Source organism: Heterodontus francisci, chromosome 9, assembly GCF_036365525.1.
Source record: "Heterodontus francisci isolate sHetFra1 chromosome 9, sHetFra1.hap1, whole genome shotgun sequence".
Taxonomy (NCBI): Eukaryota; Metazoa; Chordata; class Chondrichthyes; order Heterodontiformes; family Heterodontidae; genus Heterodontus; species Heterodontus francisci.
Window position 1 is genome coordinate 48,597,829 of NC_090379.1, and position 24,123 is coordinate 48,621,951.

General features: G+C 42.0%; 1 protein-coding gene and 1 long non-coding RNA gene across 9 annotated transcripts in view; one reads left to right on the plus strand and one right to left on the minus strand.

The window, feature by feature from the left end:
* The window catches only part of mark3a (MAP/microtubule affinity-regulating kinase 3a), a 227,124-nt gene that overhangs the window by 182,773 nt on the left and 20,228 nt on the right, over window positions 1–24,123 (plus strand). For 7 of the 8 annotated variants that reach the window (XM_068038986.1, XM_068038978.1, XM_068038979.1 and 4 more), the window contains 5 exons: window positions 11,910–12,009; window positions 14,063–14,175; window positions 21,017–21,173; window positions 21,544–21,758; window positions 22,633–22,736. In XM_068038986.1, coding sequence (XP_067895087.1) covers window positions 11,910–12,009; window positions 14,063–14,175; window positions 21,017–21,173; window positions 21,544–21,758; window positions 22,633–22,736 — 689 coding nt within the window. Of the gene's footprint in view, window positions 1–11,681; window positions 11,788–11,909; window positions 12,010–14,062; window positions 14,176–21,016; window positions 21,174–21,543; window positions 21,759–22,632; window positions 22,737–24,123 lie in introns of those variants that run through there. The other variant, XM_068038982.1, reaches the window with a different exon arrangement.
* Window positions 21,425–23,240, minus strand: LOC137373735 (uncharacterized). Its single transcript, XR_010975682.1, has 2 exons — window positions 22,867–23,240; window positions 21,425–22,535 (listed from the first exon to the last, which is right to left on the minus strand). It is a non-coding gene; the product is annotated as an uncharacterized lncRNA (long non-coding RNA).

Genomic DNA, 24,123 nt, shown 5'->3' on the forward strand with positions numbered 1-24,123 from the left:
TCTCTCTCTGTCCCCCTCTCCCTCTCTCTCTCTGTCCCCCTCTCCTTCCCCCTCTCTCTCTCCCCCCTTCTCCCTCCCCCCTTCTCCCTCCCTCGCTCTCTCTCTGTCCCCCTCTCCCTCCCTCTCTCTCTCCCCTTCTCCCTCCCTCCCCCTCTCTGTCCTCCTCTCCCTCCCTCTCTCTCCCTCCCTCTCTGTCCCCCTCTCCCTGTCTCTGTCCCCCTCTCCCTCCCTCCCTCTCTCTGACCCCATCTCCCTCTCTCTCTCTCTCTCTTCCCATCTCCCTCTCTCTCTCTCTTCCCCTCTCCCTCTCTCTCTCTGTCCCCCTCTCCCTCTCTCTCTGTCCCCTCTCCTTCCCTCTCTTCAGTCTTACAGTATTTCTGATCAATACTTTCCACTGAAGACTAAAGTTTTCTATTTAAAAAGACATTTAGTTGGCCTTGTGAAACAAGGCAGCTAATTGTGTGCTGTGCCTAAGAAAACTTTTCTATTATGCTACCGAATTTTGTATTTTATTTTAGATCCTGTATTGTCTATCTTTATACGTGTGAAACTGAAAGGAAAAACCTTGTGTATTAATCTTCATTGCTGTTTGGCAACTTAATTTCTACAGCTTGAAATTGCTTATTTTCCTTCCCCATCATTCTATGACCTTCTCTACTTTTATCTATAAACTGTAGAACCAATTTTAAAATAACTTGTCCCTTGTTTCCTCTTTCTGTTGTGATAAGTACCTACATTGCACATTGTTCCTTTGCATGATAACACACCCAAGGTTGCTGCATAGAAAATTCTCGAAACAAACTCCTGTAACACTAAAGCAATTATATTGAAATGCCAGCATGCTATATACTTCTGCTTTAATAATCCAAACAGTGAAACTCAGGTTCAAAACTTATGCAGTCATCAGAAATTACTGATCACTAAACAAACGTTAATTCATATCCATGTTGCCTCTTTTCTAACTTTGCCATTTATTTTTAAGGACTCTGGTGAAAATAATGTCAAGATATGGAAAAGAAGGGACGGGAGCGAAAGTCATAATACAAAAAGAGATAAAGACAACTTAGATAGGCAAAGAACAGAAAAGGCTTAAGGAAGTAATAGTAAGCCACCTGTTAGAATAAAGCAGAAATAATGGAAAATAAGAGCATACTAAATTGCCTGTGTAGCAACGTACAGAACAAAAGAAGCAGATCGGCAGAATTAAAGGCAGTAAATAGAAGTGAGGAAACATATTAGAATTAGAACATTAGCACTGCAGCCTCACAGCTCCAGGGACCTGGGTTCGATTCTGGGTACTGCCTGTGTGGAGTTTGCAAGTTCTCCCTGTGTCTGCGTGGGTTTTCTCCGGGTGCTCCGGTTTCCTCACACAAGCCAAAAGACTTGCAGGTTGGTAGGTAAATTGGCCGTTATAAATTGTCACTAGTATAGGTAGGTGGTAGGGAAATATAGGGACAGATGGGGATGTTTGGTAGGAATATGGGATTAGTGTAGGATTAGTATAAATGGGTGGTTGATGGTCGGCACAGACTCGGTGGGCCGAAGGGCCTGTTTCAGTGCTGTATCTCTAATTACAGCGCAGTACAGGCCCTTCGGCCCTCGATGTTGCGCCGACCTGTGAAACCATCTGACCTATACTATTCCATTTTCATCCATATGTCTATCCAATGACCACTTAAATGCCCTTAAAGTTGGCGAGTCTACTACTGTTGCAGGCAGGGCGTTCCACGCCCCTACTACTCTCTGCGTAAAGAAACTACCTCTGACATCTGTCCTATATCTTTCACCCCTCAACTTAAAGCTATGTCCCCTCGTGTTTGCCATCATCATCCGAGGAAAAAGACTCTCACTATCCACCCTATCTAACCCTCTGATTATCTTGTATGTCTCTATTAAGTCACCTCTCCTCCTCCTTCTCTCTAACGAAAACAACCCCAAGTCCCTCAGCCTTTCCTCGTAAGACCTTCCCTCCATACCAGGCAACATCCTAGTAAATCTCCTCTGCACCCTTTCCAAAGCTTCCACATCCTTCCTATAATGCGGTGACCAGAACTGCACGCAATACTCAAGGTGCCGCCTCACCAGAGTTTTGTACAGCTGCATCACGACCTCGTGGCTCCGAAACTCAATCCCCCTACTAATAAAAGCTAACGCACCATATGCCTTCTTAACAGCCCTATTAACCTGCGTAGCAACTTTCAGGGATTTATGTACCTGGACACCAAGATCTCTCTGCTCATCTACACTACCAAGAATCTTCCCATTAGCCCAGTACTCTGCATTGCTGTTACTCCTTCCAAAGTGAATCACCTCACACTTCTCCGCATTAAACTCCATTTGCCATCTCTCAGCCCAGCTCTGCAGCCTATCTATGTCCCTCTGTACCCTACAACACCCTTCGACACTATCCATAACTCCACCAACCTTCGTGTCATCCGCAAATTTACTAACCCACCCTTCTACACCCTCATCCAGGTCATTTATAAAAATGACAAACAGCAGTGGCCCCAAAACAGAACCTTGCGGTACACCACTAGTAACTAAACTCCAGGATGAACATTTGCCATCAACCACCACCCTCTGTCTTCTTTCAGCTAGCCAATTTCTGATCCAAAGCTCTAAATCACCTTCAACCCCATACTTCCGTATTTTCTGTAATAGCCTACCGTGGGGAACCTTATCAAACGCCTTACTGAAATCCATATACACCACATCCACGGCTTTACCCTCATCCACCTGTTTGGTCACCTTCTCGAAAAACTCAATAAGGTTTGTGAGGCACGACCTACCTTTCACAAAACCGTGCTGACTATCGCAAATGAACTTATTCTTTTCAAGATGATTATAAATCCTATCTCTTATAACCTTTTCCAACATTTTACCCACAACCGAAGTAAGGCTCACAGGTCTATAATTACCAGGGCTGTCTCTACTCCCCTTCTTGAACAAGGGGACAACATTTGCTATCCTCCAGACTTCCGGCACTACTCCTGTCGACAATGACGACATAAAGATCAACAACAACAGCTCTGCAATCTCCTCCCTGGCTTCCCAGAGAATCCTAGGATAAATCCCATCTGGCCCAGGGGACTTATCTATTTTCACACTTTCCAAAATTGCTAACACCTCCTCCTTGTGAATCTCAATCCCATCTAGCCTAGTAGGCTGTATCTCAGTAATCTCCTCGACAACATTTTCTTTCTCTACTGTAAATACTGACGAAAAATATTCATTTAACGCTTCCCCTATCTCCTCTGATTCCACACACAACTTCCCACTACTATCCTTGATTGGCCCTATTCTAACTCTAGTCATTCTTTTATTCCTGATATACCTATAGAAAGCCTTAGGGTTTTCTTTGATCCTATCCGCCAATGACTTCTCGTGTCCTCTCCTTGTTCTTCTTAGCCCTCCCTTTAGATCCTTCCTGGCTAGCTTGTAACTCTCAAGCACCCTAACTGAGCCTTCACGTCTCATCCTAACATAAGCCGCCTTCTTCCTCTTGACAAGCGCTTCAACTTCTTTAGTAAACCACGGCTCCCTCGCTCGACAACTTCCTCCCTGCCTGACAGGTACATACTCATCAAGGACACGCATTAGCTGCTCCTTGAATAAGCTCCACATTTCGTTTGTGCCCATCCCCTGCAGTTTCCTTCCCCATCCTACACATCCTAATCGTGATATTGAAAACATGGCTGCAGATAGGGCAGGATTGGCAGTTAAATATTGTAGGCTATAATGTATGGAGAAATCTTAAGAAGGGGTGGTGGGATGGCCGTGTTAATCAGAAATAACAATGGCAGTAGCAAGAAAATACAAGATTATTGGAACAGAATTGGGATAAAGGGTAGGAAAGGATTGGTCATACTATAAGGGTTATACCACTGTTGGAGGATGGATGTAGTTTACTCAAAATAATAGTGTTTGCAACATTAAATGACAGACGTTCACAGACTTATTGAGCATATAAATCTATTAAGCATACTCTTAGCAGCACCTGGAACAAAACTTTGATTGTTTTAACCAGAGAATTGATGTACGCAGATTGATCAGACTTTAATTAAATACTAAAGTACCTGATCTGACTTTTTATATCTTTTTTTTTACCCTTTCTGCATGACAATGATGGCCTTTATTCAACAGTTCAGTGGTCACTGTATCTAAATTAACTTATACTTTCTCATGAAGTTTACTTTTACTACAATAAATCAGTAGTGGTATAGAAGACTTCAGTGCAGTCTGATTAGCTCTTTACTTACACTAAAGACCACCAAACAATGGAAAATAAATTAAAGGTGAAATATGTAAGCAAATCTATTAAATGAGTTATAAAAAAGGGGGGGGAAATGAAAGGGAAGAATGTGATGGAGTTTTTACAGTGTGTCCAAAACTCCTTTTGACCCAATATGGAGGAAGTGCTGCTAGATCTAGTAAGGGGAAATGAACCAAAACAGATCAGAGAATTAAGTGTAAGAGAACATCTAAAGATCACAATATAATACTGTTTGAGATAATTGAAAGAGAGATAGATTGTACAAATGGGCGGCGCAGTGGTTAGCACCGCAGCCTCACAGCTCCAGCGACCCGGGTTCAATTCTGGGTACTGCCTGTGTGGGGTTTGCAAGTTCTCCCTGTGTCTGCATGGGTTTCCTCCGGGTGCTCCGGTTTCCTCCCACATGCCAAAAAACTTGCAGGTTGATAGGTAAATTGGCCATTAGCAATTGCCCCTAGTATAGGTAGGTGGTAGGGAAATATAGGGATAGGTGGGGATGTGGTAGGAATATGGAATTAGTGTAGGATTAGTATAAATGGTTGATGGTCGGCACAGACTCGGTGGGCCGAAGGGCCTGTTTCAGTGCTGTATCTCTAAAACTAAAAAAACTAAAGATCAAAGTAATAGATTGGAGAAAAGCTATCTGGGAGAACGAGATGAAGCAAAGGAAAGTAAACTAGAGAAAAATATTGAGACAGTTGTAGAACAACAGTGGGCAATATTTAAAGGAGAAATTGATGAGTTCAGGAGAAATATATTCCACTGAAAGGCAAGAACAAAATTCCCAAGAGTACGATGCTATAGATAAATAGAAGTGAGGAAAAAAATTGAATGTAAAGGAAAAGGCATACACAAAGTACATAAATAATAGAGGATGCCAAAGGGGAATGTGATGAGCTTAGGAAAGAGATAAAAAGATAATTTAGGAAGGCAAAGTGGAAACATGAAATGAAAATTTCAAAGATATTAAAATAAATAGTATTCTATAGACATTTAAGTAACAAAAGGAAAATTAAAGTAGGGATATTGTCACGAAGGGGTGAACAAGATAAACTCATGGGAGATGATGTTGAAATGCAAGAATACTGAATAGAGACTTTGCCTCAGTTTTAAGTGGTGAATAAAGAGGAAATGACAATAGTAGAAGTCGTCAGGAGGGATATTGCGATTGTTAAGATAGAAAGAAAAGTGACAGTAGACAAATTAGCCAAATGTAAGGAAGACAAATCCCCAGGTCCAGATGGATTGCACCCATGGATATTCAAAATAAACTAGGGAGGAGGTAGCAGAAGCACTGGTATCTATATATAAAACATTCAATAGAAAAGGTACTAGAGAACTGAGGGACAGCAGATGTAATTCCTATCTTCAGAAAGAACTAATCTATAGACTAGTTATCTTAATGTCACTGGTAGAAAAGATACTGGAATTTTTTCTAGAAGATGAGATAACAAAACTTCTATAATTACAATATAATTAGAATGGATTTCTAACAGGAAGGTCATGTTTGCTAATCTTAATAAATTCTATGAAGAAATAACAGAGTAGACAAGGGCAATACTTTTAAAAGGCTTTCGATAAGGTACCATATGAGAGTCCGGGTATGTAAAGTCTGGGACAAGGGAATCAGTGCATATGGAGTCAGGGACATGGTAGCAGAATGAAAAGAACAACACATAAAATGGTAGAAGCCAAGGGAAGTTTCTTAGACTGGCAGAAAGTGGGTAATGCTGTCCACAGGGCTCCATGCATGACCACTGTTGTTTATCACATATATAATTTGGACTTCGGCATTGGAGATATGGTGTCAATATTTGCAGATGATGCCAATTTGGGGGCTATAGCTAATAATGTGGAAGACTGTACCAAAATACAGTAATAAATAAACAGGATTGCAGAGTGGGCGGATAAATTGCAATTGAAATTCAATATAGCAAAGTTTGTTTGGAGGAATAAGGTCACTTATTTCATTGGAAGATGAGAATTTAAATAAGTTAGAGCAAGGGTATCTGAATAAATTGCTAAACAGTACTGTACACCGTTTTAGTCTCTATAGAGTCTTAGAGTCATTTACAGCAGATGGAGGCTATTCAGTCCATCGAGTCTATTCTAGCTCTCCGTAGAGCAATCCAGTCAGTCCCATTCCCTGCTCTGTCCCCCTAGCCCTGCAAATTTATTTCCTTCAAGTGCCCATCCAATTTCCTTTTGAAATCATTGATCGTCTCGATTTCCACCACCCTTGTCGGCAGAGTGTTCCAGGTCATTACCACTCACTGTGTAAAAAAAGTTCTTCCTCACATCCCCCGCCCCCCCACATCTCTTGCCCAGAACCTTAAATCTATGTCACCTAGTCCTTGTATCATTAGTTAATGGGAACAGTTTTTCTTAGTCTACCTTATCTAAACCTGCCATAATCTTCTATCAAATCTCCCGCAATCTCCTTTTGCTCCAAGGTGAACAACCCCAACTTCCCAACCTAACCTTGTAGCTAAAATCCCTCATCCCTGGAACCATTCTGGTAAATCTCCTCTGCACCCTCTCAAGGACCTTCACATCCTTCCTAAAGTGTGGTCATCAAAACTGGATGCAATACTCTAGTTGTGGCCTCACAAAAGCTTTATAAAGGTTCAGCATAACTTCCCTGCTTTTGTACTCAACATCTCTATTTATGAAGCCCAAGATCCCATATGCTTTGCTGACCACTCTGTCAATATGTCTTGCAACCTTCAAAGATCTATGCGCATGTACCCCCAGATCTCTTTGTCCCTGCACACTCTTTAGAACTGTGCAATTAAGTCTACATGGCCTCTCCCCATCCCTTCTGCCAAAATACATCACCTTACACTTCTCTGTATTAAATTCGATTTGCCATTTGTGTGCCCATTCTGCTAGCCTATCTATGCAATTTGTATCATCCTCCAAGTTTCGTATCATTGGCAAATTTTGAAATGTTGCTCTCCATTCCAATATCCAAGTCATATATAAGCACAGATCCTTGGAGAACAACATTGGCTGCCATCGTCAGTCTGAAAAACAACCAATTACCATGATACACTGTTATCTGTCCTTAAACCAATTTTTTATCCAGGCTGTCACTGACCCTCCTATCCATAAGCCTCAATTTGGTTAACCCGCCTTTTATGTGATACTTTGTCAAACACTTTCTTAAAATCTAAATAGATAATATTTATTGCATTCCCTTCATTAACTTTCTCTGTTCAAAGAATTCTGTTAGATGAGTCATGCATGATCTGCGTTTCACAAATCTGTGCTAGCTGCCCTTAATTAGCTCAAACATCTCCAAATGCCTGTTATTTTGTTCCCTGATCGTTGTTTCTAAAACTTTACCACTGATGTTAAACTGACTGGACTGTCCTTGCACCTTTCTTGAATAAGGGTGTCACATTTGCCATTCTCAAATCCTCTGGCACCTCCCATATATCTAAGGAAGACTGGAAGATTATAGTAAGCCCTTCTGCTTCTCTACCCACCTCCCCCTCCCCCCCGCCCCCCAAACTTCCTTCAGCAACCTTGCATGCAAGCCATCCGGACCAGGCAACTTATCCGCTCGAAGCATAGCCAGCCTTTCCAGTACCTCCTGCCTCTCAATTTTCACCCCGTCCATTACCTCTACCATCTCCACTTCTACCAATATTTTGTCAGCATCCACTTCCTTAGTAAATACTAATACAAAGGACTCATTAAGTATTCTAGCCTTGCTTTGTGCCTCTAAGCATATATCACCCTCTTTGTCCCTAATAGGCCTAACCCACCTCTTACTACCCACTTACTATTGACATGCCAGTCGAAGATTTTTGGGTTCCCTTTTATGTTAACTGCCATTCTATTCTCGTATTCTCTCTTTGCCAGTCTTATTTTCCTCTTCACTTCTCCTCTCAGCTCAGTGTATTTGACCTGATTCTCACTTAAAGAATTCACCTGACATGCATCACCCTCTTTTATTTTTGTTTCATCATATTCTCTATCTCCCTCATCACCCAAAGAGGCTTTGGTTGTCTTACCTTTCGTCCTTGTTGGAATGTACCTAGCCTGTACCTGAAGCATCTCATCCTTAGAGATGACTCATTTTTCCATTACAGATTTTCCTAATAGTTTTTGGTTCCATTTTTACCCTAGCTAAGATGCCTTCTCATCCCATTGAAATTAGGCCTTTTTCAATTTCGACATTCTACTTTTAGATTTTTCCTTCTCCTCAATTATTCATCTCAACCTTATGACGGGATGATCTCTCTTATCCAAGTGTTCCCCCACACTTAGTCCACCTCATTCCCCAGCACCAGATGTCTTCTTCCCAGTTGGACTGAACATACTGGTCAAGGAGGTTCTCCTGAACACATTTCAGAAATTCCTCTCCCTCCTTATATTTTATTCTAATACTATCCCAATCGTTATTTGGTTAATTAAAGTCCCCCAATATCACCATGCTATAGTTGTTGCACATTTCTGTGATTTCCCTGCCGATTTGCTGTCTGATTTATTTCTCATTATTTGAAGGCTTACAGAATACCCCCAGTAGCGTGATCATCCCCTTTTTGCTTCTCAACTCTAGCCAAATGGATTCTGTCCTTACCCCCTTAAGGACATCTGCTCTTTCCAACACCATAATGTCTTACCTAATCCGTACAGCCACCCTACCTCCCTTTTTTCCTTCCATATCTTTTCTGAACACTTTGGATCTCAGCGAGCTCAAAACATGGCGGCCCGCACAAAGACCCGCCACAATTTCAAACGCGGCGACTCATTTAAATAGCTGGGGCGGCCCAAACCACCCCCTCCGCCTCCCCCCCCCCAATTTCGTGGAGGGGGCAGGGCTGTCCGTCCCCGGCAATGGTGTTAGCTGCCTGTGCGCAGGTACTGCCGCCAGTTTTAAAGGGCAGCCAGCCCTGCCACCCAATTTAAATTTTTAAAGTCCAAACCCCCCAAAATTAAATAAATTTCCAACACCTCTTTCCCACCCCCCAAAACACTTACCATTAACATCTGACCTCCCTCCGGCCACCCCCCAAAACTGCACAAAGTTTAAGTTTCAACCTTACGTTTATTTGACCACGTAACTACCCCCCACCACCCACACACTGACAAACCTACCCCCTTCTCCCCCCCCCCCCCCCCCCCAATTTCCCCAGACGGGGATCTGAAGGTGCGGGAGCATCGGCCGCGGCATCGAAGAGCGCGGCGGGCCCTCAGGATTTGAAGTAAGTGTATGTAAATCCAGTAATTTTATTCATCTGCATATTTAAATTGTGGTTCCGTCGCCCAGTGGCGAGGGCCGCCACAGTGCCTTGCCGCCACTGGAAGGATCGGGCCGGGCTCTCCCAGTATCGAGGTCCATGGCGGGCCTCATCCGGAATCATCTTCAGGCTCCCCCGCCACAGATCACGACTTGGTAAAATCCAGCCCTTTGCATCTTTGAATGTTAAGCACCCGGTCCTCACCCTTTTTAAGCCACATTCCGTTATTGCTGCAACATTATATTCCCACACGGCAGTATATGCTTGTAGCTCACCAACCTTATTCACCACACTTTGTGCTTTTATGTACAGGCATTCCAAACCTGTTTTTGTATTCTGAGAACTCGTTCTTAGTTTTCTCCTATCTAATATGGTACTGCTCCCTTCTCTGGTACTATCCAGCATTCTCACTTTGTGCTCCTTATTCCTCTTTTCTACTTCTATATGCTGGTGCCCATCCCCCTGCCAATTTAGTTTAAACCCTCCCCAACCACACTAGTAAACTTCCCCGCTAAGACATTGGTTCCAGTCTTGTTAAATGTAGTCCGCCCCTTTTAAATAAATGTCTCCTGCCCCAGATCTATTCCCACAGTGGCGCAGTGGTTAGCACCGCAGCCTCACAGCTCCAGCGACCCGGGTTCAATTATGGGTACTGCCTGTGTGGAGTTTGCAAGTTCTCCCTGTGTCTGCGTGGGTTTTCTCCGGGTTCTCCGGTTTCCTCCCACAAGCCAAAAGACTTGCAGGTTTGGTAGGTAAATTGGCCATTATAAATTGTCCCTAGTATAGGTAGGTGGTAGGGAAATATAGGGACAGGTGGGGATGTGGTAGGAATATGGGATTAGTGTAGGATTAGTATAAATGGGTGGTTGATGTTCGGCACAGACTCGGTGGGCCGAAGGGCCTGTTTCAGTGCTGTATCTCTAAACTAAACTAACACCCCAAGAATCTGAAGCCCTCCCTCCTGCACCATGCCTCAAGCTGTGCATTGATCCTCCCTATTTTTACTCTCGCTATCACGTGGCACCAGGAGTAATCCAGAGATTACTACCTTCAAGGCCCTACTTTTTAACCTCCTCCCCAGCTCCTGAATATCTGACCATAGGACCTCTCTGCGCCTCTCTGTGTCATTGGTACCGATGTGTACCACAAGTTTGGGCTCACAACCTTCCCCCTGCAGAATATTCTGCACCCACTCTGTGATACCCTTTACCCTGGCACCAGGGAGGCAACACAGCATGATGACGGTTACAGAGTTGCCTGTATGTCCCCCTAACTATGGAATCTCCTACAAAAAAGATATTGAAACACTGGAGAAATTGCAGAAAAGATTTCTAATGATGTTACCAGAATTAAGAGGATGTAACCATAAGGGAAGATTGAGCAGGCTGGGGCTCTTTTCTCTGAAAAAGCAAAGAGTGAGAGGAGACCTGATAGAGGCTTTTGGAATGTCCAGAACAAGGGGGCATAAATATGATGGCCACTAACAGATTAAATAAAGAGTTTAGGAGAAATTACACAGAGTGGTGAGAAACTCGCTGCCATAAGGAGTGGTTGAAGCACATAGCATTGACACAATTAAGAGACCTGATGTGTGCATGAGGGATAAAAGATTGCAGGGATATGAGGACAGAGTGGGAAGAGATAATTATACTTAAAGAAAACTCTTGTGAAGTATAAACAGACATAGACAAGTTGGGCCAAATGGTCTGTATCTGTGCAACAGTTTATGTGTGTGTGTATAGAATTGTGGTTTGTTTTAATATATCACAACTGAGACCAGCACCATATCTACTGAAGCATCTTGCCTATAGCTGTTGGCACAAGAACTTACTTTTGTTTGAAAAGCTACCTGATGATTGTGCAGGTAAACATACTGAGCAATTTGTCAGGGATGATCATAGCTGATCTTGGCCAGGGGACAGTAGGAGTAGTACAATGCATTTCAATGGCCAGGGGCATGGAGGAAAGATCAGGGTTCATGTTCCTGATGATGACTGTCCAGTGACGCCTTTTGGAAAGTGCACTCACATGGATTTCAAACGAGGACAGATTTATGCCAGGCTGTGATGCTACTCATCTCCATGATCAAGTAGCCTGCTGAAACTCAGTATCTAGGCTCGCAGACAATGAATGTTTCTTTTGCTAATATACTGCAGCTGGTGCATATGGAATCAAAACTTAACGTGAATCATTACCTTCACAAGCAATAAGGAGAAATGGTTGGAAAGCAACTATCAATCGCTGTGTGTGTTTCAGATGAGCAACAGCACCATGGGTCAACTTTAGTTCCATGTTCCTTCACACAGGTGCATAACAGATCTCTTTCAATCTATATTGCTTTATCTTGTTAAATTGAAGTTTAATTTGTTTTTTTCTCATGCCAGCAAATCATGAAGGACCGATGGATTAATGCAGGTCATGATGATGATGAGCTTAGACCTTTTATAGAACCAGATTTGGATATTGCAGATTCAAAGAGAATAGGTAAGTGTGAATCAACTGCTGTGCTGAATTTGTTATTTGACTTATTGTGGCACTGAAAGAGTATTTCAGGCTAAAGTTTCAGATTTCATTGAACAAGTGGTATCAAGAAGACCCCCACTTAAATCAAAGGTGTTCAGCAAAGTGATCACTTAAACTGCACTTGGTCTCTCCATTGTAGAGGAGACCACATCATCAGCAGTGAATACAGTATACTAAATTGAAAGCAGTACAAGTAATTTGTTGTTTCACCTTGCTTTGCTGAACAGCTCCGTTAAGTCTGCAAGCGTCATCCTGAGCTTTCGATTGCTTAATTCACCTTCTAACTCCCATTCTGACATCCTGCCCTGTTCCAATGAAGCTTGATTAGACACTTTACAACCTTCGGACTTGACATTGATTTCAGTAGCTTCAGATCGTAGCAGTAATGGTTCTGTTGTTGCTATTTACAGCCACTCTAGATTCATCTTCTGTTTCTTTAGTTGTCCCATTACTATCCACTTTTGCCTGGCCCCTCATCCTTTTTGTCATTTAAATTACTCCTACCTTCCATCCTATCACAGTTCTTCCCCTTTGTTTTTGCCTCCACTCTTTCCTCCTTTTTCCTTGGCTCTGCACTTGCTATTAAACTGTTAAATCTCTATCTTCTCCCAATTCTGACAAAAGGTCATTAGCCCAAAAAGTCAACTGTATTTCTTTCTCCACAGATGCTGCCTGATCTGCTGAGCATTTCCATCATTTTCTGTTTTTATTTCGGATTTCCAGCATCTGCAGTATTTTTTTTTAACTAGATATTGCAGTTTGTTCTTGTCACAGTGTTTGCATTATCTGATGAGAAGTAATTTAGGCAAGACAGGATAATTGGCAATACATAACCTTTATATTGTGTGTTTTACACATTCTTTTAAAAATGGACACAAAATTTAAAGTGAGACTTTGCAAACTAAACAGCATTAAAAATTGCAATACATTTGAATCTTGAAATGGCAACCTAATTTATTCATTTTAACCACCACTATCTAAAGCAATGTATTACTGTAACAGTAGTACCATGGTATGTTCCAATCCATTTCTCATTTTGTAATTGAAATATTGCATGAGTTTGTAATTTTTAAATATACTTGTATATTTTGCAGTTTTTCTAATCAACTGAACAGAGAGCTACTTAAATGCATTTATGAAATGTTTTTGTAATCTAGATATAAAATAAGAAAATGAAATTCAGTACTACATACCTAACTACCTTTTTGTTAGCTTTTTTACATTTAAAAAGAATTGAATATTCATATACTGATCACCTTTCTTAGATTCAGAGTTTTAGGTTAAGCTGTAACTAGCATTAGCATTCTAATTATTTTTGGATTAATAAAAGTGAGGGATGCCAAGGCAAAAAAACAGAAGACTTCTAATTTTCATAGACTCATGTTACGGCACAGACACAGACGACTCATCCTTCAAATATGCCCTAATATTTTTCTCTACGTGAGCCATCTAATCCATTGTTACCATTAAGCACTTCTAAGTTAAATGTAGCATTGGTTGGATATAAAGTAAGGCTCCCACAATTTTTCCCCCTCACAAAATATACCTTAAACTCAACCTCAGAAATTATTTTACTTATACAAGTGTGAATCTTCTACTTCTAATAACAGCTATCCTTTTGATCACAATATGTGAAGTTATTAATTTGTGCCAAATGAGCAGCAATGTGTTTGAGCCTTACAACTAGCTGATACATTTTTATTCTTTCATGGCGAGCTTGCCTCAAACCTTGGTCCTAACGATAGTAGGGCAACATATTGAACTACAATATCACATAGTTACCTTGAGGTAATGTCTTGATCTTATGTGGAAACTAAAAGTGGGTTTCGGAAGAGAAGGAAAGTGTAAAAAGTCTGATATTTGTGGATTTAGGAGACTACTAGCAACCTTCCAAAGGGAAAATGTGGTGTGAGGATAAGATTAGATGTGAAGGAATATGTTGGGAGACAATGAACTTGATCAGATAGCAGTTAGGGTGAGTCTATTTGAAAACTGTCTGCTCTCTCTTTTACAGATATAATGGTTGGAATGGGTTATAGCCGTGATGAAATCCAGGAATCCCTTGCCAAAATGAAATATGACGAAATAACAGCAACATATTTGCTGTTGGGTCGAAAGTCCAATGAGGTAAGTATAAAAAGAGGAACTGTTTGCATTTATATAGTGCCTTTCACAACCTCAAAACTTCCCAAAGTACTCCATGACAAATGTAGTATTTTCAAATTCGCTACTGTTAGAGCCATAGAGTTATACAGCACAGAAACAGACCCTTCAGCCCATCGTCTGTTTTGGCCATCAAGCACGTATCTATTCTAACCCCATTTTCCAGCACTTGGCACGTAGCCTTGTATGCTATGGCATTTCAAGTGCTCATCTAAATACTTCTTAAATGTTGTGAGGGTTCCTGCCTCTACCATCCCTTCAGGTCGTGTGTTCCAGATTCCAACCACTCTCTGGGTGAAAAAACTTTTCCTCAAATCCCCTCTAAACCTCCTGCCCCTTACCTTAAGTCTATGCCCCCTGGTTATTGATCCCTCCGTTAAGGGAAAAAGTTTCTTCCTATCTATCCTATCAATGTTCCTCATAATTTTGTATACCTCAATCAGGTTCCCCCTCAACCTTCTCTGCTCTAGGGAAAACAGCCTTATGTTGGAACATAGGGAAACACAACAGCCAATGTGCACACAGAAATTCTTTACAAACAACAATGAGATAAATTACCTGATAATCTCTCTTTGGTGGTGGTTGTTGAGGGATAAATATTGGTTAGACACAAGGAGAACTTGCTTGCTTCTCTCGAATAATGCCATGGGATCTGTTAAGTCCCACGTGAGAGATAACTTGGTTTAATTTCTCATCTGAAAGACAGGTAATTATGACAGTGCCTTCCTCAATACTACATTGAAGTGTCAGCCTAGATTATGTGCTCAAATCTCTGGAGTGGGACTTGAACCCACAACCTTCTGACTCAGATGAAAGAATGCTATCACTGAGCCAAATCTGACACCTTTACAACCAATAATGGCCAAAATCATATTGATTGCCCTACCTTTTCTATTTACATGACTTTACAATATAACTTAGTATTGGGTGTTCAGATGGAGGTAGTACCTTGTATTTTCAGTCAGCTGCATCCAATTTGTCGGATGGACTGGAATTACTGGTCCTCATCTACACCCAGCTGTCACTGCTGGCTCCAAGCACCACACTGCATCAGCTGACGGGCGAAACGTAGGTGAGGGGAGAAATGATGAACATGACACCGCCTGGGCTCAAGTGGCTCAAGTGACTATCGTGTTCTGGACCAAAGGCGTACCACACCATATTGCGTGGACTACGATTGTTGATATACCAGCTATGGATAAATAGCAAGGGAAGAAGGGTCCCTTCAAGCCTTAGTCGGCAACCCATCTAGGAGAGGGGAACTCTAAATCCAAACCTACAGCTTGGAGACCTCGCTGAAGCCGTCCCAGTTCACTGGCCACGACAGATGAGCTCCAGGCTTAAAGGGTGGGGTCAGTCATCGGAAACTGTACTTCACCTTAAAGCACCACTGCGCAGGCACGAAGGAAATCCATCCACCCCAACTATAACTCAACAAGTAAGTTCTGCAGCGACTGGAAAGGGGAGAAAATGGCAGGTGCAAGATGGCACTGGCAGCCGCAGTTCCAGTCCTGCATGCAAGCGGCTCAGGATATTTTTCATTTTGATGATGACCTAGAGACAACATCATCACCTGGTAGCACCCTGAGCAACCAAGCAGCCTTTTTGAAAGACAGCACTGCTTGCTCTGAATTTGGAGAGTGACCTAGAAAAGGTGGCCTAAACAGATGCTCGTCTCCCTACCACCCAGTTGGCTTGCCACGGTCAACGGTCATCTCTTAATGCAGTCAAACTACGACAGAGAAAGAAACGCGAACTGCTAACCTCGCTTCAAAAGGTGGGAAAAGAAGAAAAATTTTGAAAGCAGCCTGCTGGAATGTGAGAACAATGCTTGACTCTGATGATAACAGCCGCCCCCAACAATGTTCAGCCCTGGTGGCCCATGCGCTAGCCAGACTAGACATTGATATAGCGGCCCTGAGTAAGGTCCGCTTCTCAGAACAAAGCAGCCTAACAGAACACAACTCTGACTACACCCTCTATTGGTCAGGTAGACCTCAAGGTGAACAACCCCTCTTCGGTGTTGGCTTCATGGTGAAGAAGACTATCGCCACTAAACTTTCAAGCCTGCCAATCGTCCATTCCAAATGCATCATGTCCCTGCCCCTCCAAGACCAGCAGCATGCAACCCTCATCAGCGTTTATGCTCCAACTCTGAAGGGTAACCCAGCTGACAAAGATATGTTCTACGCAGATCTCCGTGAACTCATCCAGAATGCCCCTCCCGAGGACAACATTTTAGTCCTTAGCGATTTCAATACTAGAGTAGGCCATGGCAGCCTGGCATGGAAGGGAGTGCTTGGAAACCATGAAGTTGGAAACTGTAATAAAAATGGACGTTTACTCTTGGAACTCTGTGCAGAAAAGCAGCTTTTCATAACCAACACCTTCTTTCAACAAAAAGATCGCTTCAAGACCACATGGATGCATCCCCGCTCTAAACGCTGGCACCTGATAGATTACATCTTGGTGCACCGGTATGACCTAAAGGACATCCTGTATACTAGAGTCATGCCCAGTGCTGACTGTCATACAGATCACCAGCTCATTCGTTCAAAGCTGTACTTCCACTTCAAGCCTAAGCCCAAGAACAAGCCTAGAGACAACCCACTCTTAAGAAATTTTGAGTCAGCAACCTGCAAGCCTTGTCTTGCAGAGATAGATAGCAAGCAGCCTTACCGACTAGACTGGAACATCTTGATCTCATTGCTGATTCCACTCCAGTAGAACTCCGGGAACACATCAAAGCTGCAGAATTGGATACTTCCAACGAGGTTATCGGACCCAGCACCAAGAAAAATAAGGACAGGTTTGATGAAGATGACAAGGAAATTCAAGATCTTCTAAAAATAAAAAGGTCAGTTCATCAGGCTCACCTGGCTCAGCCGGCCAGCCAAAAGAAAAAGACTGTCAAGCATGCAGCACCTTTCAGTGTAAACTGAGGAACATTCAAAATGACTGGTGGATCACACTTGAGGAAAAAACTCAACTGTACGCTGATACTGGCAACATAAGTTCCTATGAAGCATTAAAATCTGTCGATGGACCAACATATCAAACCCAAAACCCTGTGAGGAGTGCTGATGGCAAGACCCTACACACCGACAAGGAGTCAGTCCTGTCTCGCTGGTCGGAGCACTTTGAAACTCTCTTCAGCGCCAAGTGCACAGTGCATGATACTGCCATCAATCACATCCAACAACAGCCTGTCAAAGAAGAACTGGATGAGAGCCCAACTCTAGAGGAAACTGTGACTGCCATCAACCAGATGAAGAACAACAAAGCCCACGGAACCAATGGAATTCAACCCAAAGCGTTGAAGCATGGTGCCCCTGCCCTATACACCAAACTCCATGAGTTTTTCACGGCCTGCTGGGAACAGGGCAGGATTTCGCGGGATCTTCGTGATGCCGTTACCATTACCTTGCACAAAAACAAAGGAGAAAAATCAGACTGCTCGAACGACCGTGGGATCACCCTCCTTTCTATTGCTGGGAGGATCTTGGCTAGAAAATTCTGAACAGGCTACCATTGCTGAAGAAAACCCCCCAGAGAGCCAGTGTGGTTTCAGAGCAAACAGAGGCACCACAGACATGGCATTTGCACTCAGACAATTACAAAAACAGTGTTGTGAGCAAAACAAAGGCCTGTACGTCACTTTCGTAGACCGCACCAAGGCATTCGACACTGAGCAGAGATGGACTTTGGAAAATGCTTGAAAAACTTGGATGCCCACCCAAGTTCCTGGCCATGCTGAAGCAGTTTCATGAAAATCAGTACGGACAAGTCAAGCAAAACAGCAACCTCTCGAGTCCCTTCAGTATCTCCACTGGAGTGAAGCAGGGATGTGTGCTGGCCCTGACCTATTCACCATCTTTTTCAGCATGATGCTGCAGCAGGCAACAGAAGGCCTTAAGGAGGGAGCTTCCAGACTGATGGAGGAATTTTGAACCTCAGGCGTCTTCAGGCTCACACAAAGACACAAGAAAAACTCATCCGTGAACAACTTTTCGCCGATGACTGAGATCTCCTGGCCCACAGTCAGTCATCCCTGCAATGTATAACAACACATTTTTCCGAGGTGGCACAATTCTTCGGACTAAAAATCTGTTTAAAGAAAACTGAAGTCCTGCATCAGCCTGCACCCCAAGAAGAATATAGACCATCAAGCATGGTCATTGAGGGAACCGAGCTGAATGTCATCAAGCAATTTATTTATTTGGGGAGCGTCATCTCGCTTGATGCCACCATAGACAAGGAAATGGATAATAGGCTTTCAAAAGCAAACAGAACATTCAGCAGACTGTAAAAACATGTGTGGAGCAACCACATTCTCACCACCTTTCTGTATGGCGCCTAGTCATGGGTCCTATACCGCCGTCATGTATGTCTTCTAGAGCACTTCCATCAGCGCTCCCTCCACAGCATCCTCAGGATCCGCTGGCAGGACCGCATCACAAACATTGAAGTCCTGGAAACAGCCAATATCACCGGCATCGAGGCCATCCTGCTGCAAAGCCAACTGCATTGGCAGGTCACGTTGCCTAGATGGACGACAGTCGCCTGCCCAAGATCGTGTTGTATGGAGAACTGATCACGGGTAAAAGGAACAGAGGGGCCCCATGCAAATGTTTCAAGGACTTCCTGAAGAAGTCCCTCTCTGTGTGGCACATTGACCATCGCCAGCAGGAAGTGCAGGCCATAGATCGTGATGCCTGGAGATACTACATCAGGAGGGCTACAGGCACCTTTGAGACTGAGTGAAGAACCAGCGTGAAAGAGAAAAGGAGGAGAAGGATAGATTCAATTGCCCCCAGCAGCACTACACCTTCACTTGTACCCACTGTGGGAGAATCTGCTGGTCACAGATGGGCCTGACTAGCCACCAGTGGGCCTGCAACTAATGACTATAACCTTCCCAGAAACTTCGTCCGCGAAGAAATGCCAAGAATAAGACAATATAAATTTCTTTCATACTCCGAGCTCTCTAGAATCGCACCCATGCTGCCTGGAAAGCAGACTGGTGGGATAGCTACTAAGATATGATGTGCCGCATGGGCAGGATAACCCCACTTGCCCAATCCAATTTCCATCCGACATTGAAAATGCAACAGCTTTAGGTACCTCCCAGTTTAACACAAGTGAGATCAGAAACCAAGAAGAGTGATGGATTGAATCTGTACCTTCCTGTTTGTGGCACAGAGTCTCCTTGCTGCATTTATTGCAGTGGTTCAAGAAGGTGGCTCACCAGCACCTTCTCAAGGGCAATTAGGGATTAGCAACAAATGCTGGCCTTGCCAGCGATGCTCACATCTCATGAATGAAAAACAAAATAGAAAAAAAACTTGCAGGAGCATTTAGACCTCTTGATTGTTTTTCAGAAAGGTATAATTATTAGATCAGTTTTCTAAGGAGGAGTTGGGATAGTTTAATTCCAGTGAAGAAATCTGATTGTAGATTATGGTGCAAAATAAAATAAAATGCCAATTGTTGTTGTTGTCCTATATTTACTTTTCACTATATTAAATTGTGTCCCCTTGTCCTACTAATATTCTGGCTTTACCTTTTCCATTTCCAGAAGTGTCTTGTCCCTCTAAGACCACCTCTCAGGTGCTTCCATTCCAGGCTATAATGCCCAAGTCTCTCCTCATAATTTCAACCTTTTGTCACTAGGGATCAACCTCATGGCTCTTCTCTGTGCTACCTCTAGCATAGAAATCATCCTTGTGTCTTGGCGACTAGAACTGGGTGCAGTAATCTAGATGGCCAGTCCATATCTAGTTTGGTCACAGCTGCTTCTGGCTTGTATCTTCCTGTCTGGCGATATAGCTTAACATCCATTGGCATTGTTGATGGGTGCTCTGTATGCATGTACACATTCATGAAGTACTTGTGTTGCTTATTCTTCTTTCTGTGTTCAGTACTTTACACTGCATTAAATTTGATCTGCCAGTGTTCATGCTATTTACATATTTTTATGTAACTTTTGAGCTATCTCCCTGAATTCACTGCTCCTCCTAGTTTGATATCATCTGTATATTTGACCAGTTTACATTGAATTTCTGAATCCAGGTCATTTATGTAAACTAACGCAGTAATGATGACAGCATCGAGCCCTAGGGCGCGACATTCAGCACTTCTCTCCTCCCGCAAACCTAGCACAACTCCTCCAACAAGCACTAGTTACTGCCTGCTGATCAACTAATTTCTCATCTATTTTTAGGGTTTACCCTGATTCCCTACAACTTTCAGTTTAACTAATTGTCTTTTCCGTGGATCTTTGTCAAATGCCTTTTGGCAGTCAAGGTACACAAGAAGTCTAGGGTTTCCACCGTCCATATTTATTCAAAACTATTATCTTTAATCAAAATGACCTCTAAGCACTCTGAATAGAATGGTTGGAGTAGAAATGTTCCATTTTCTGATGTTAGTTGAAAACCTGTTCTGAAATAAATTATTCCAACGCTTGCTGATATAAATACTCCATTTCAGGTTACTGCTTATCTCTGGCTTAACACTTTAGCTATTATGTCAACTGTAATCAGAAACTATTTGCAACATTTTCTGGCTTGAGAACAGGTAGATTCAAATACTGTAGAGATTCAAATCAGTTTACTTTACTAAATTTGAGCTGCTGAGTAACAGGGATTTTTGAAAATCCAACATCATTTTACACTTGTGGGTGTTGTAGATTGTAGATGGTAGTATGAATTTAATGAACTAACTGAAACTTAGTTTAGTCATATTGATACGTTAAAGGCATTTTGACTGCTTCTCAACTAAACTTGCTTCATTACCCTCTCAGTTGGAAGTCAGTGATTCAAGCTCCAGCAGTAACCTTTCCTTAGCTAAGATCAGACCAAGCAGTGACCTCAATAATAGTACCGGACAATCTCCTTCCCATCATAAGGTCCAAAGAAGTATATCAGCCAATCAAAAGCAACGACGGTACAGTGATCATGGTGAGTGCTCAGAATCAGCCATGATTAACTTTCTAAGGAGACTGGCTTGTTCTTTTATATGTTAAATTAAATGTTGGTTTTTATTCCTTCCTAACTGTAGCAGCAGAAAGCATATTGCATATATTTAGACTAGAGTGCCTTCCTAAACTTAAAGAATCCATTATCATAAGAGCTATGTGATAGTGGTGAATGTACTCAAGAACTGCAGACTGGAATGTTACCAAAGCCTGGTGATTAATATACATCCAACCTCACATACATGATGAGTTTAATAAATTGTCAGGAAGACAGTTGAAAGCAAATTACAGATTGCGAAAGATAATCATAAAGTAAACGTTTTAAAATCAGAAAATGAACTTTTTTTTCGAAGCTGGGCCCTCTATTCCACCAGTGGTATCCTATCCAAAGAGAAGTCAAACTAGCACTGCAGATAGTGACTTGAAGGAGGAAGTTCAGTCAAGGAAGTCTAGCACCTCTGCTGTTGGAGGAAGAGGAATTACTCCTTCCAGTCCTAAATTGGGAAGTGCTAATAACCCGAACAAAGCAGAGATTCCTGATCGCAAGAAGAGTTCAGTTGTAACTAGTGTAAGTATACTGGATCCTAATTCTGCACTTAAAATGTATTTATCACTAGATTTGCAGTATTGTATAAAGAAGAAAGAATGAAATTCTATATGTGTATTGCCTTTCATGGCCTTAGGATGTCCTGAGTATTTTTATAACCAATGAAGTACCTTTGAAGTGCAGTCACTGTTGTAATGAGATAAATAACCAGATAATCTATTTTGGTGGTGTTGATTGAGAAATAATTGTTGACTAGAATACCTGGGTGGGGGGGAGCTCTCTGCTTGCTTTCAAATTGTGCCACGTTATCTTTTATATTCACTTGAGAGGTCAAGCGGGCTCTCGCTTTAATATCTCATCTGAGTGGCAGCATCTCTAAAGGTACAGCACTCCTTCAGTACCGCATTGAAATGTCTACATGAGTTCTGTGTTCAAGTCTCTGGAGTGTGGTTTGAACCCACAACCTTCTGACTCACAGGCAAGAATGCTATCACTGAGCCAAAGCTCAAACATTATTTCAGGTTCTATGGTTACAAACATTTTTAAAGAGACATTCTCTAGCAATAGAGCAATGGGCAGTCATTGCAGAGAGTTACATATCTGAATTTCAGCCTGAACAATCATTTCCCAGTGCTTTTAATGAGTAAGCTTTGCCAGTTTTAGGCCCGATTGCTAGATCCAAGTGTTGGGTGGAAAGCTTCAGTATCTCCTGGAGAAGTCCGCTTCCTTTTTGTTAATTATTGAATGTTGTTGGTTGCTGCTGTAGAGGTCTGCATTTCAGATTTTATGCAAACCTATCTGAAGAAGCATAAAAGGAGAAATTACATTATAGAATCAGCAGAGAAGCAGCTTTGAATAATTTTGAAGAAACCAATGCTTATTTATCTGTTATCAGAATAACACGGTGTCTGGAGGAATGACTCGACGGAATACATACGTCTGCAGTGAAAGAACAAACGTAGATAGGCATTCAGTATTACAGAATGGGAAGGAAAACAGGTAATTAGAGTCAAAAATGTTTTATAATGGTGCAGAATTCACTTTATTTTAGAACAGTTTATCTAAACTAATAATATACAAATGCTTCTGTGTTGCAATGATGGAAGCTAAAATAGAAAATTGTACGTACCTCATGTATTACATGTCTCTATATACCTCTTGCAAGTAGATCTTTCCACGTGCTGAAATAGCTTTGTTGCCTAAAAATTACATTGGACATAGTACTGAAATAACTGTAGAATACTTTGCTGCTTTGCATTTTTAAACTGCTTTTCTTCTTCTGTCTTCACTGTTATTTTAAAGGGTAAGATCACAGCTAACTTCTTTAAACAGCATGGTGTTTGCTTTCTTTTAATTTGCACTTGTTCAACATTGTGCTCCACGTTGTACTTCTCTCTGCTTCTGCCTCTATCTCAACCACACTTTATCACAGCCTGACAGAAATGTCTGCTTGTGCGACCAATTCTGCGTCTGCATATGTATCTCCTCCTGCATCTACATCCGCTTCTACTACATCTTCCACTTCCGCCCGATTGCGACATCAGAAGTCAATGTCCATGTCAGGCTCAGGGTATGCTACCAAGATGATGCCTGCAATAGACAATGAAGCAGATAACTTCCGGCCTAAGTAAGCAAAGGAGGATAATTCATTAAATCTAACTGCTGATATTTTTTACCTGTTCTAGTTTTGTTTAATTCTATGTATGTGTTGGAATCTGTGAACAATTGCATAGATTTAGCTGCAGCCTCAGTGCCCATACTTACTCAATCCTGAAATATTTATGTAAAATGGTAGCCCCATTTGATTGCAGCCATGTTAATACATGACTTGTTTCTAGGGTAATTCGAACTAATTCATCAGCTTAACAAGCAGACCAAAAAATTGAATTACTTTAATTATTAATTACAGATCAGCAGTTCTGATTACTATTCATTAGGACTATAAATCTGAATACCATATGAATAGTGCCTAAGAGCGTGATAGTTCTCTCTTAACTCTTAATCTAAGGGAACTGTCCATTTATTTTCCGTTGTGAGCAGTTCACACAAACTGTAATCTTAAGTAATCATTTTCTAGTTTCATTTCATTTCATACATAATCCTGGCTTCTAAAAAGGAATTTGGATGAATGAAGATGAAGTTGCCAGTCCAGTAGATTTCACAAATATGCTACTTTTGTCAATTTCTGTACATAGAAAAGCTTTCAGTGCTTAATTCAGCTGTTTGTGCTTATATGTTGGAATTATGCATTTCCAATTTGATATTTTCACAGTGCTGTTATTTTTAATATTGTTACAACTAGTATTTTTATCATACCCAGGTCAAACTTTCAGCAGTAGGCAGCTTTGCTTATTAACTTGTTTGAGTAGGTACTTTTTCTGATGTA